Source organism: Hypanus sabinus, chromosome 25, assembly GCF_030144855.1.
Source record: "Hypanus sabinus isolate sHypSab1 chromosome 25, sHypSab1.hap1, whole genome shotgun sequence".
In the NCBI taxonomy this organism is placed as follows: Eukaryota; Metazoa; Chordata; class Chondrichthyes; order Myliobatiformes; family Dasyatidae; genus Hypanus; species Hypanus sabinus.
In genome coordinates, this window is record NC_082730.1 from 48,598,982 (window position 1) to 48,613,358 (window position 14,377).

At 41.0% G+C, this 14,377-nt stretch overlaps 1 protein-coding gene across 2 annotated transcripts in view; it reads left to right on the forward strand.

Moving 5' to 3' along the window:
* Positions 1-6,138: 6,138 nt before the first annotated feature.
* Positions 6,139-14,377, forward strand: part of LOC132381222 (bridge-like lipid transfer protein family member 3A) — a 147,021-nt gene continuing 138,782 nt past the window's right edge. For both annotated transcript variants that reach the window (XM_059950556.1, XM_059950555.1), the window contains exon 1: positions 6,139-6,384. In XM_059950556.1, coding sequence (XP_059806539.1) covers positions 6,341-6,384 — 44 coding nt within the window. In that variant the 5' untranslated portion in view covers positions 6,139-6,340. The remainder of the gene's footprint in view (positions 6,385-14,377) is intronic.

Genomic DNA, 14,377 nt, shown 5'->3' on the forward strand with positions numbered 1-14,377 from the left:
TGTTCTTTGAAAAATGCGGGCTTTATAAACATGCAAGCTGAGAGGACACACGGAGAGATAGTTTAGCCAAGTTTCTTCCTTCTCTAATAAACTGAGATTTTTTTTGTTGCTCAATAAAACTATGATCACATTATGACTCATAGAATGTGTAGAATATTGAATTATTTCATCATAAGTTATGAAGGTCTGTTTAACTCCTTTGACAGTGCTTGATAACACATTCAATCAAAATAAAGGTTAAATAGAGAGTAGATGCTGGGAATATTTTACCTGCCCTAGATATCCGCAATGTGAATGTGAAATTCCATTGAAAATACTCTGCACTCAATCCTGTTGAAGTGTAATGTATAACATACACCCATTGTAACCACTGACGTTCTATTTGAAGACCTGCACAGTAATTTACAATTGTGGCTTTGTTACATTTTGAAACAGATACTAGACAGGAGAGGAGTGGACTCAGCACCAGTTGTTCAAGGCAGGAAGGGTGTGAGAACGCAAAACTTTCTGGAAGTTCTGAGAGGAAGCAGCAGTTTCAACAATTTGGCAATTGGAGATATAATCTTTAAAGCAAGATCTCTCAGGAGACAAAGATATTCAGATCAAAAGGAGGGATAGCCAGGACAGTCAAGTCATACTGAACCTGTATCTATACACTCTTGTATGTAGAGATAGCATTCGGCTTGAGAGGAAAGGAGAATTGTACATCAATTCTCTCAATCTCAAGTGAAGATATTTCTCCACAAAATACGCAATTCAGAGCCTTAGTTAGTAAAATTCTTGGTCAGGACAATCTGTGCAATTGGCAGGAATTCAATTATCAAACTATCATAAATGAAGGTGGGAAAGGGACACAGGTTTTATGCAGCTGTCTTAATCTGTATTCATACACTTACACCAAGGATCTTTTTCTGTAGGTCAGTCTATTTGTAGTTTGATAGTGGGTAAATTATCTTTTGACCTCTGTAGACATTATTCTGATCTGTGCTCAAAGTGATGTAGTGTCCTTTTAATGACATGGTATCCACCTGAGCATTATGTCTGAATGCTCTATAATCAATATCACAGTCTTATTGAGGCAGGAGGAATCTCTGATGCTGCTGCTGTGGGAATGGCTGACTCTAGTCTCAGAATAGTTTTAGAAGGACTTTATTCCCTGGAGCGCAGAAGAATGAGGGGAGATTTGATAGAGGTATATAAAATTATGATGGGTATAGATAGAGTGAATGCAAGCAGGCTGTTTCCACTGAGGTTAGGGGAGAAAGAAACCAGAGGACATGGGTTAAGGGTGAAGGGGGGAAAGCTTAAAGGGAACATTGGGTGGGGGGGGGGCTTCTTCACACAGCGAATGGTGGGAGTGTAGAATGAGCTGCCAGATGAAGTGGTAAATGTGGACTCACTTTTAACATTTAAGAAAAACTTGGACAGGTATATGGATGAGAGGGGTATGGAGGGATTTGGGCCAGGTGCAGGTCAGTGGGACTAGGCAGAAAAATGGTTTGGCACAGCCAAGAAGGGCCAGAAAGCCTGTTTCTGTGCTGTAATGTTCTATGGTTCTAATAACCAACAAAACCTTGTGGTTAGTATCTAATGTGAAAAGTCATCGCAGTAAAAAATGAGCACACACTTCCAACTTTGTCTGGGTGTAGTTTTATCACTTACAGTCAGTGTTCACAATGTTTAAGCAACAGTTGATTAAAACCCAATAGTTTGGAAGATTGTGATGAAGTTTTCACACAAAGCTTGTACTTCAGTACAAAATTCGATGCACGGCGTTTTTTTCCCAAACAGATTTTTGGCCTTTTGTCAGTTTTACCCATGACCATGGCTCATCTCTCTTTGCAGGTTGGTGAAGCAGGGTTAACATTGTGACAAATTGGGCACGATCTTCAACAACATCTAAAAATGAATGGACTTGATTCACGTATTTCCTTCTACTGTTGATGGTATCAACTTTCAACTTAACCAATGTGTTCTCAAACTAAATTCCTTTTTCACAAACTGACAATTAATCCTTTTTAAGTTTTGCTTTACATTGATGCAGTCTTCTCAACACTTCCTTAAGTGCATTAAGGACTCCATCCTTTTTGCTGTTGACATTGGACTACTGTCATGATTACACAGGTAGCACTGAATGCCATGCAGCATCTTATCCATTGGTGTCTGAAGTATTTTAAGCAATAATCTTATTATACAAAGCAGATTGGTATATGAATACAATCCCATATGGATGATCATTGTTAAGAGATGTTGATTCCTTTCAAAAACATGGGGAAAACTGAAATAGTGATGACTGCTGTGTCATTCCAGTGTTCTAATCTTGATAAGTTGGATGGGGATATTTCTTGTCACCTTCTGTTTTGTTAAGTGTAACATTACATCCATGCAGTCTTATCTGATCTGATGAGTACTGTCCAATCAATTTGTGCCACAAATATTCTGTATGGCTTTAGCCTATTTAATTGAGCTTTCAGTGTATTGTTGCACTGGTTTAATTCTATAGGTCATTTTGTTACATATGTATGTAAGCTTTCTGATGCACCATCAATAACTCTCGGAGACGTGAGGCGAGAGATAGGCTTTTATTAGCTGGAAAAGAGAGCACTATCAGAAGCAAGAGACAATCACACAACATCCTGGAGACTGAGGGAGGAGCAGTGCCTCCAATCGCCTTTATACAGGGGTCTGTGGGAGGAGCCACAGGAGCAGTGGGGGGGAGGGGCGTGTCCAGACAGGTATATGTAGTTCACCACACTTTCTGCACTTCAGTCTCATTTAGGAATCCTTCAATATGCCTGTTTATTGTTTTGGATACTTCCTTAGATGTCACAGTGGATCCACACTAACAATGTTATTCCCCTCCAGCCACAACCATTCCAAGCAAAGTTGGTCTGTTTACATGGTCTCCCTCAATAATTGGTAGTCTTGTCTTTTGCCTTGGATACACATTCCACTTGTTCTAATGTTCTCAGGGTCTCACTCGGGTATGTTCTCATTTTGTATCAGGGTAAAAGCACTTGAATATTTCTTTTTATTTATAAAGATCAATAAAAAGCAACAACTTGGCACTCAATGTCAGTAAGATGAAAGAGCTGATTGTAGACTTCAGGAAGGATAAGATGAAGGAACACATACCAAACTTCATAGAGGGATCAGAAGTGAAGAGAGTGAACAGCTTCAAGTTCTTGGGTGTCAAGATCTCTTAGAATCTAACCTGGTCCCAACATACTTTGCTTAGAGTTTGAAGAGATTTGGCATGTCAACAGATACACTCAAAATCTTCTATTGTACTGTGGAGAGCATTCTATCAGGCTACATTCACTGTCTGGTATGGAGGGGCTACTCCACAGAACTGAAAGAAGCTGCAGAGGGTTGTAAAATTAGTCAGCTCCATCTTGGACTCTAGCCTACAAAGTACCCAGGATATCTTTAGGGACTGGTGTCTCAGAAAGGCAGAGTCCATTATTAAGGACCTCCAGCACCCAAGGCATGCCCTTTTCTCACTGCTACCATCAGGTAGTAGATACAGAAGCCTGAAGGCACACACTCAGCGATTCAGGAACAGCTTCTTCCTCTCTGCCATCTGATTCCTAAATGAACATTGAAGCTTTGGACGCTACCTCACTTTTTAAATATACAGTATTTCTGTTTTTGTACATTTAAAAAAAATTATTCAATATACATAATTGATTTACTTGTTTATTATATTTTATTTTATTTATTATTATTTTTCTCTCTCTGCTAGATTATGTATTGCATTGAACTGCTACTGCTAAGTTAACAAATTTCATGTCACGTGCCGGTGATAATAAACCTGATTCTGATTCTGAATTCCCACAAAGAAATTCTCTGCATCTGTGTTAATATTCAAGTTGATGACTTGATAGAACCATAGAACATTACAGCACAGAAACAGGCCTTCTGGCCCTTCTTGGTTGTGCCAAACCATTTTTCTGCCTAGTCCCACTGACCTGCACCTAGCCCACATCCCTCCATACACCTCTCATCCATGTACCTGTCCAAGTTTTTCTTAAGTGTCAAAGTGAGCCCACATTTACCACTTCATCTGGCAGCTCATTCCACACTCCCACCACTCTCTGTGTGAAGAAGCGCCCCCCCCAATATTCTCTTTAAACTTTTCCCTCTTCACCCTTAACCCATATCCTCTGGTTTTTTTTCTCCCCTAACCTCAGTGGAAAAAGCCTGTTTGCATTCACTCCATCTATACCCATCATAATTTTATATACTGTACCTCTATCAAATCTCCCCTCATTCTTCTACGTTCCAGGGAATAAAGTCCTAACCTATTCAACCTGATGAATAATCTTCACTTGAAACTTAAAATTTTTACCAACACCAGCAAGAATACAAAATATAATGTCCTCCTGACATTGTTTCTTTATAATACCATTGTGTAAACTTCCCTTCTGTGGCATGGTATGTAGGTGCTTTCCTTCCATTGGGATACAGCTTGACTGTCCCCACAGCACTTAGCCTCCTGTACTCAGTTCAGGCTTCCCAATAGTAACTGTACACCCTTGCTCTCTACAGTCAGAAATCTGGCAGATCTTTACTGAGACACCAGGGCTCCGTGGTTCCTCCAGAAACAGGGCACAGGCTATTTGCATCACTTACATTTACATGACCCAAACTTTTCAGCCAGTGCTGCTGTTTTCTGTCGATATATCATGCTTACACCATTGTTCTTTGCCTGCTGAAATCCCTTTCTATTTTTAGGGGTCATTTCCTTTGGTGTAGCTAGCTCGCCTCTCTATTTGAATATTAGATCTTGAGTCGTACCAGATGTGCTCATTCACTCGTCAACAAATAATCTGTTGGAAGAACACAGCAAATTGAGCACCATCTGTTGGGGGAGGGAGGAAGGAGAGGAAGAAATTGCTGGCGTTTTGGGTCAAAACCCCACATCAAGACTCCAACCTGATGCATGGTTTTGATGCAAAGTGCTGACAGTTCCTTCAGTCTCTCCCCCCCCCCCCCCCACCAACCAAAAAAAATTTTACTTTCCTGCTAGGTGTCTCCAGCAGGCTGTTTGTTGCAGTGGATTGTAGCATCTGCCCTCCTGTGTCTCCAGCTGACAAATCTATCTCCACAGTATGAACCAGGAACTCATTTAAGTTACAATGTCATTGTTAATTGGTTTATCATTGTCATACATACAGGGAAACAGTGAGCAGCTTTTGTTTGCAAGTCCTTCATACAAGATTACCCCACACATCGAGGCAGTGCAAGAAAAAAATGCAATTTTCTTAACAGCTTTATAGTTGTTTCTCCTAAATTCTGGTGAAGGTTTTCCCTCATCTCTGATGGCATTGGACTGAACTCTTACTTTGTTAAAAGTGTCATTCACCAGCTGGTTGAGTTTTCCAGCATTACACAAAAATATAGTCCTATTTTGACTAAAGCCATCATCTTTTTAGGTTCATGTATAACTTTATTCCAAGCATCTTGCCTTGCTATCTTTATCTGTCTTATTGTATGAAAACACTTCTATAAATTTATAAATTGAAGAAGCTCCTACATAGAGTAAAAGCATCACCAATGTTTCTGATCTAACCGGTCTGGGATTGGGCCTCCATTTTGAATTGTTCACCACTTCAAGTTTACTGTATATTTAAAATCTACAGCGTTTTGTTTGCACTGCCTTTCACACTCCTGATTCAACATCAGTAACTTGGCACAATTTATTGTTAAATTATTTTTGACTGATTGCTGATATTCAGGCCAACCCTATCAAGTAAACATTGCAGCCACCTCTGGGCCTGGATGGCTTTGTCACGTGGTGGCAGTGATTCTTTTCAATCCCCAAAGTAAGTGATCCAAATGAGTTTAATAACCTCTGGAAAAGTCTAGTTGACCATCCAGAAACACCGTGACAACTGGAACTCCAAGTTTGTTAAGTTTATTCGAAGGATCTTCTCAGACTACCCTGTCCCTTCCTTGGTACATCCCCAAAGTCGGAAGGCTTTGTCGTTCACAACAGACTTTACATGCAAGCGTTTTCAGATTTAAATGTAGGGGGAAAGCATACAGGATGGAAAATGAACGAGTTTCGATTTAGAGAGCTCTGGAGATTCGTGCGTGCACTCGCCGAGAGCCCCGGGTCTCGGAGGCGGTCTGAGGCGGCCGCCTGGCCGGGGTTCCGACGCTGGCCGCCAGGTGGCGGACGGGGGCCCGGTCTCTCCCCAGCCCATCTTGCCGGCAATGGGCGGTCATTTCAGTGGGATGGTTGTTCGGCAGACGGAGAGTGCAACCGGCGTCCGGGCGTCGTGGCCGGCGGCCTGACCGGTTTGGCGGATCTGCGGTCGGGAACGGGCGCAGGATGGCTGGGCTTATCAAGAAGCAAATTCTCAAACACCTGTCCAGGTAGGAGGCGGGCAGGTTAGTGTGGGCGGGGGTCGCTGAGGTGACCGGAGGGGCAAGGTTACCCAGGAGACAAGGTCAGGGAGGCGGTGGGAGTCACCGAGGAGAGACGGGGGACCGAGGTCACGAAGTGGAGAGGGAGCAAGGAGGTGTGGGGAGTGGTTTACCGAGTGGAGAGGGGTCAAGGTGTTGGTCAGTGCCATGCTGAGGGTCATTGAGGGGAGAGGTGTATGGAGCAGTACAAGTGGTCGGGGTAGTGGGAGCTATGGAGAGAACAGGGGGCAAGGTGTGGGATGGAGGGTGGTGGTAGTGATGGAGGAGGGAGGGAGGGAGAAAAGTCGCAGTGGAGAGAGGGCAAAGAGCTGGGTAGGGGTGTGGGAGTCATGGAGGGGAGGGGATAAAAATGTGGACAGGGGTTGTTGGAGAGATGAATGGTGGGAGATCACAGAGGGATCAAGGAGCTTGGGGTGAATGTCCCAGTGATGGTGGACAGATAGGAAGAGAGAGCGAGATTATGAGGAGTAGGGACAAAGAGCTGGGCAGGAAGATGCTGGGGTCATGGAGGGGTGCTGAAAGGAGCTGGGTACAGGGACAGGAAAGTGTTGGGGTCAAGGAAAGGAGAAGGAGGGAGAGTGGAGATTTTATGGATGGGAGGTGGAGGGAACAGCGGAGCAAGAAGTATAATGGGCTTCAGAGTCTCAAGAGAAGGGTGGAGGTGGTCACAGAGGAGCGAAGGGGCAACAGGTAGGGGCAGAGGATTCTGGACTAATGGAGGAGGAACTGGGTATTTGGGTGCTGGAGGTCGTTGACTGGAAGGGAGGTACTGGAGGGGAGATAGGCTCACTGATGGAAGTTGGGATAGGTTTTCTGAAAGGATACATGACCTACATTTGATGGATATTTCCCTTTTTTTAGTAAAATGTGTTGGGGCCTTACAGAGGTTAAAGGAATAGATATTGTGACTCCTCTTCCAAATACTATGGTTTATGAAACATTCCTGCAGATCTGAGGGTGGTAAATGTCATGGGATAACAGAGAGAAGTTTGGGGACCGCAGACCAGTTAGCTAAGCATCAATACAAATGGAAATACAACAGTCTATTATCAAGAAAGTGATGGCAATGGGATTAGACATACTCAACAAGGATTGAAAAATGAGTAGTCGTAATTGCCATGAACTGGCATTTCCTGAGGATAAAATTGGTAAAATGGATAAAGTTGAACCATGGTGTACTTGGATTTTCAGAACATGTTTATAAAGTCTTATGCATAATTTTGCTTAGTGTGCAAAATTAAAATGAATTGATGAGAGTAATGTATAGGAAAGAATTGAAAATTCATTGTCAGATAGGGAACAGAGAAGTAATAAATGGGGCTTTTCAGGATGTCAGGTGCTGAATGGTTGGATCTTGTGGGGAGCAGTGCTTGAAACCCTGCTGCGAGCCACAGTTATCAATGATTTACATGTGGCACCCAAAATGTAATTTTTTTTTCTAAATTTATCATTGAGACAATGGCTGAGATTGTGATTTGTGAAACAAACGCAAAACATTTTAAGGCAATTTCGACAAACTGAATGAGTGGCAAATGCAGTATAGGTTGGATAAACATGAAGTTCTGTACTACAGTAGGACAAAATGGACAGTATTGTTTTAACAGATGTACAAAGGGATTATGGAATGCTTGTATACTAGTCACCGAAAGCAATGATACAGTTGCAGCAAACAGTTTGAACAAATGGTATTATGACCATTATATGAAGAGCACAGGGACTGGCATGCATTAATTCAATTATACAAACTTTTGGTAAAATCATACCTGGTGTATTGTGTACAGTTATGCTGCCCTTGCTTGCTATTGAGGGAATTCAATGAGGATACAACAAAGTGATTCTTGGAATGAGGGGAACTGTTGAATGTTGGGAGGTTGGGTCCAAGTCACACTTGAATTTGGGGGAATGAGATGAAATATTGAATCAGAATTTTGAAAGTTAATGCTTTGCAGGTCGATACAGGGAGGATGTTTTCTCTGGCAGAGCAATCTAGAACAAAGGGTCAAGGGGCCTCAGTTGATGAAATTTCTTCACTCATGGTGGTGAACCTATGGTATTCTTGTCTAGAGAATTGCTGAATATGTGTGAGGAGAAAGATGGATCACTTGACACAAAATGTATTAATGTAAATAGGGAGTGGAAGATGGTATTGAGATAGATTGTGTTGAATTACAGAATAGGCTCAAAGGGCTGACTGGCCTCTTCAGCCCTTTATCTCTTCTGTTTCTAGGAATAGATGATAAATTACTGCAGCAGTTTGATTGGAAAATACTTATAATTTTGACTTTTTAAGACTGTAGCATTACCGACAAAACTGAAACAGTGAGAACCAAATCTGTTTCTCCATTCACTGAAGTGTGGTGTGTTCTGTGTACTGGAACTGAGCAAATAGAAACAGGAATAGGTTGTTCAGAGTCTTGCATCTGTTCTGCCATTTAATAAGATTATAACAGATCTTTACCTTTGTGCCACTTTCCTGCATTAGCTCTGAATTCCTCGATTCCTTTAATATCCATAAATGTTTTGATCTCTTTCTCAATTGCACTTGGGGATTTAGTCTTTACAGTCCTCTAAGGCAGTAAATTCCAAGGGTGACAAACTCCTTGCCTCAGTATGAATAGCTGATATATTTTGAGATTAGACTGTAAGCTATGAAATCAATGTCAGCCTGCTTTTAAACCCCAAATAAGAATCTTGTTTCAGTTTTTTTTGTTCTCCTTAACTGCTTAATCTCAATTTGTATAATCCCTTCATCCCAAAACCCAAAAACAATGCAACTGCTGGAAATAGCAACCTTAATTGGGGATGTGACATGGTAGCATAGTGGTTATCATAACGTTTTTCAGCGGCAATGATCAGGATATCGGCAGTTTGTACATTCTCTCCATGACTGCGTGGGTTTTCTCTGGTGCTTCAGTTTCTTCCCACATTCCAGAAACGTGTGGGTTTGAAGGCCAGAAGGGATTGTTACTGTGCTGTATCTTTACGAAGATGTTTGGAACAGGAATTTATCATTCTGATAGCTTGGTATCAACAGATTCAGTGTTCCTTCTATCTCAATTGGTGAATGGACGTGTGATTGAGATACACAGATTCACAAGTCATGAAAGGTTGACAGACTTGTCAGATTGACTCGTCAGAGATGTGAGGTTTGGTTCAGGGAGATGAATGGTAACGTGAGATTTTGGCTGTATCCAATTCTATCATCCTTTGTGCATGACTATTGGCTGAGAGTAAAAATTGACCGAACTCTGCTTGTAGCGTATTTGGCCAGATACCACTGAGTGCATTTCATAAATATGGGAAAGATGAAAACCTTGAGAGGGGAAAATAGAATGCTAATTCTGTTTTGTTTTTCTGTTTTTTTTTTGCAACGATTTAACATGAAAACATGCCAGAGTCTAATTCACTGTACTGTCAATGTGTCATGTTGGAATTCTTTGTTGCTTGTTATGTATTTTTTAAACTTTGAGGCCCAAGTTTGCAATGAGAGACTAGACTTAAATCATTGCTAATGAGAGTTTTTTGTGCTTTTGTTGTTGTGATGTTCAGTGCACGTATGGTTATCTGCTAATAGGTTGGAATGCATAGCATTGTAAAAACTGGATGTGTGCCTCATGAAAGTTAGCTCAGAGGGTATGACAAGTGTTAGAATATGGAGTAGGAAATATAAAGAGATTTGAGATGTGGCACATTGAAGTAGGCTCAGTAGAGGCATCTGAATAAATAGTCTTGATCTTGTTGACTAAAATCCGGAAACTGCTTGTGCTTGTTGGTGTGGGCGATGGTTTGTTGTGGAACTGAAATGCCAGAAGTTATTTTTCCCACTCTTTTGAATTGTCAACACTTTGAGCAGCGGAGAACATAATCCAAATAAGTGGCCCAATTAGATCTGTCGGTGGATGATTGTAAGTCTACTGAAAATATTAAAATCTGTGCCCCTTGTTTTTGAGAGACTGGAAATGAGGGCAATGCTCGGTAATTGTCGGAAAGAGGGTAATTGAAGTAACAATGACAATTTAAATTTGGGGGAAGACATTTAAGATGTTTGAGCTGGTATTGCTTGAGTGTTCCCTCAGTCAATTTTCCAATGCCCCTCCAACAGCTCCCTGCCCACCCTGTTCACAAAGGACCTGTCCTAGACCTTGTGCCATCAACGTTTTATTCAAGGAAAAGATTATATTGTGGCCTCTTGAAGTCATGCCAATTTTGCTTTACAATTTTTGGCCATAAATCTTTATTGAAAAAAATTGTTTATTAAGATCACAAGTTGCACTATTTATGGCCATTCTTAAACATTCTCCTTGCTTTTTTGTAGCCTTCATGCCATTTTCTAGCTGAGAAGAACAACCCTTGTTTTATTTTATTCCTTGTTACTGAATCATGATCAGCATACCACCTGCAAAGCCTTGTCTTTTGTAGACCCTGGAGCCCTTCAATGTCTTTTTGTTCCTTTGTACTTTTCATTTACTGAGGTGAAGCCATCCCAAAAGACATCTAGGCACTTGCTTGCCCCTCGCTGTCACCCCTCAAGTATTTCACGCTTCTGACATCCAATATTGGGAAAGCAAAACTGACTTCTATACAAATCATCAAGAAGATTTATTGTCTGACTATCAACTCCACTTTCAGATCACTGTTTTATACCAGATAGTGATCTGATGATGTCAGGTAATTTGACACCTTGCTGTTGCTTTCAACTCCAAAATGAACTTATGACCATCTATCATTCAAGTGTCTATTTCATCACTATTATCACAACTACATCACTGCAGCAAATGGGATGAAGCAAAATCCTCAGCTTTTACATTTTTGTCTCTAGACTGGAATATTCCGAGGCCGTCTTTCATTCTGTATAAAGTTGTATCCATCCAAGTTTTGCTCTATGTACACTGTAGAAGTCTTGTTCATCATTTAGCATTGTGATTTGTTAAATTATACTTGTCTGAAAACACTTCCATTTTGATATACAAATCTTTGATTTCAAAGTTTCCCAAGTTGTTTAGTCTTCCTCCATCTGTATACTGTACTGCTTCAATATGCAAGTATTTAATTGTTTTCTCTTTTGTGAGTAATTTATTTAATTGTTTCACCATTGGCAGTTCTGCCATCTTTGCCCTGTTCTGGAATTTTCTCCTTAAACTTCTCCTTCCATTCTTAAAAATTCTTCTTCAAAAAACACCTTCCTCTTTCATGCAGCATTTAGACATCTGTCCTGAAATTTCTTGATATCTGATCAAAAATTATTGTTACTGATCTTGACAAGGGATCACATGCTTTCTTTGTTGAAGACACTATGGATGCAAATGATCCCAGTTTACGAAGTGAAGGTGGTCATGTAACAAATAATACTAATATGTAATCAATGCTGTTTTAAAGTAATTTTGTTTTAAGAAATTACATTTCAAACAGCTAACGTTTCCAATTTGTCTTTGCATAATTAATAGCTGAGAGCAGATAATCTCAAATGAATATTATCCTGTGTCTTAAAAAGCCTACTGAATGTTACCTGCTCCTGTGTTTTGCTGTGTTAATCTTTGACTTTTATGTAATGTATTGCATTTAATTGTTTTGATTTTAGTGATTATGCATTCAACGATTGTGATTTGGTAATACTTGATAAAAAAAATATTCCTGCAAATATTTATAATAGTGTATGGGAACAAATGATTTGTCGGTCTTCAAGAAATTAAGGAATTGAAGAGGGGATTTCATGGAGGAACTTCAAAGTTTTTGTTGGCCAGATAAGGATGTTTGGTGTTTGGGACTTCATTTGAGTTAAGTTATGAGGAGCAAGGTTTTGGCAGAATTCAAGCAATGGAAGAGGTTTGAAATCCTCAATGTTTTGTTATTTGAGCTTTTGATTTACATTTTAATCTCGTTTTCCTGCTATCTCAGTAGGAGTTGGTGGTGAAACAATTTATGAAGCAATGTTTGTGATTTTTAGAAATTAGTTGGATGAGGTATAATCTCCTGAAAGCCGTCTCATGGGCGAAGGAGATTCCGAACCAAGTTTGAGTCAACGGAGAATGTTAGACAGCTGCGGCAGGGATTGAGTGCTATCACCTCCTCCAAAGCTAAATCAAGTGATATGGGAGACATCAGGGTCTCGCTTCCAGATGAACTGAATGCCTTCTATGCTCACTTTGACTGTCAGAGCATCGAGAAACAATTGCAAACCCCCACGTCTCCTGATGAATCTTTTTTCTCAGTTTCTGAAGCTGATATGTGGGCTGCCTTCAGGAGGGCGAATCCATGGAAAAAATCCGGACCAGACAGGGTACCTGGCCACATACTAAAGACGTGCTGACCCACTGGCAGGTGTTTTCAGAAAGTAGTGGATTTGGCCCAGTACATCACGGGTAAATCCCTCCCAACCATTGAGCCCATCCACATGGAACACTGTTGTAGGAAAGCAGCATCCATCATCAGAGATCACCACCACTTTGAAGCTCTTTTCTTGATGCTGCCATCAGGTAGAAGGAACAAGAGGCCTCAGAGCTCACACCAGTAGGTGCAAGAACAGTCAGGGTCTTGAACAAAAAGGGATAACTGCACCCACATGCCCATGCATTGAGATGTTCCCATAACCAAGTGATCTCACTTTAAGGACTCTTTGTCTCATTATCTCATGTTCGTGTTATTTATTTCTATTTGCATTTGCACAGTTTGTTGTCTTCTGCACTCTGGTTGATCTTTCATTGATCCTGTTGTAGTTACTATTCTATAGATTTGCTGAGTATGCCCACAGGAAAATGAATCTCAGGGTAGTATATGGTGACATATTTGTATTTTGATAATAAAATTTACTTTGAAGTTTGAAGTAGAAGGGGGGGGTTAGTCAGTTTGCAGCTGACACGAAGGTTAGTGTGTTGTGGGTAGTGTAGCAGGCCGTTGTTTGGATGTAGACGTGGGTTGTGCAGTGGCCGCTGAAGTTCTTGGAGGAAAGTATGGAGAAATTCAGAGGTTTTGTTTACACAGAGCAGTAGGGGCATGGAACACACTACCGGGATGGTGGCAGTGACATTTAAGAGATTGATGGAGAAGCACATGAATGAAAGAGAATTGGAGGGTGATGTGAGAGAAGAGAGTTAAATTGTTCTTTGAGTAGGTTAAGAGCTCAGCACAACACGGTGGACTGTTCCAAGTTCTGTGATAAACACTGATAAAATGCTGGTGGAACTCAGTAAGTTAAGCAGCATCTATGGAGGGAAATAATTAGTCGGTGTTTCAGGACCAGACCGTTCATCAGGATTGGAAAGAGAGGACAGAAGCTAAAAGCCTTTAATTGTTCTTCAGCAGTTGAGTTCAAATGCAATATGAAATCCTGGAACTACAGTTTAACCAACTTGAAGTGGTTTGTTCTTTTGTATATAACCTCGAACTTTAATGTATCATTACACATAGTACAGGTCCAATTTGCAGATCTGAATGAAGCCTGAAGATAGAGGGGGAGAAGTTGTTGCTGAGATGGTGGAATCTATTTTCCTTGAAAACGCCTGTTAATGTATGATTTAGACCAAAAGACACGGGAGCCGAATTAGGCCATCTGGCCCATCGAGTTTGCTCCACCATTCAATCGTGGCTGATGCACTGTTTTGTTCTTCCTCCTCAACCTAGTTCCTGGCCTCCGCCCTGTAACCTTTGATGCCATGTCCAATCAAGAACCTATAAATCTCTGCCTTAAGTACACCCAATGACCTGGCCTCCACAGCTGCCTGTGGTAACAACTTCACCACCCTTTGGCTAAAGAAGTTTATCTGCATTTCTAAGGACATGCCTCTATCCTGAGGCTGTGACCTCTTGTACTAGACTCTCCGACCATGAGAAACATCCTTTCCACATCTACTCTGTCTAGGCCTTTCAGCATTGAATTTCTTCTGGCATTGCATTCCAATTTTGCAGCAGTTTCCTCTGTTTCTTGTCACAAAGTGTGAGCTTTGTC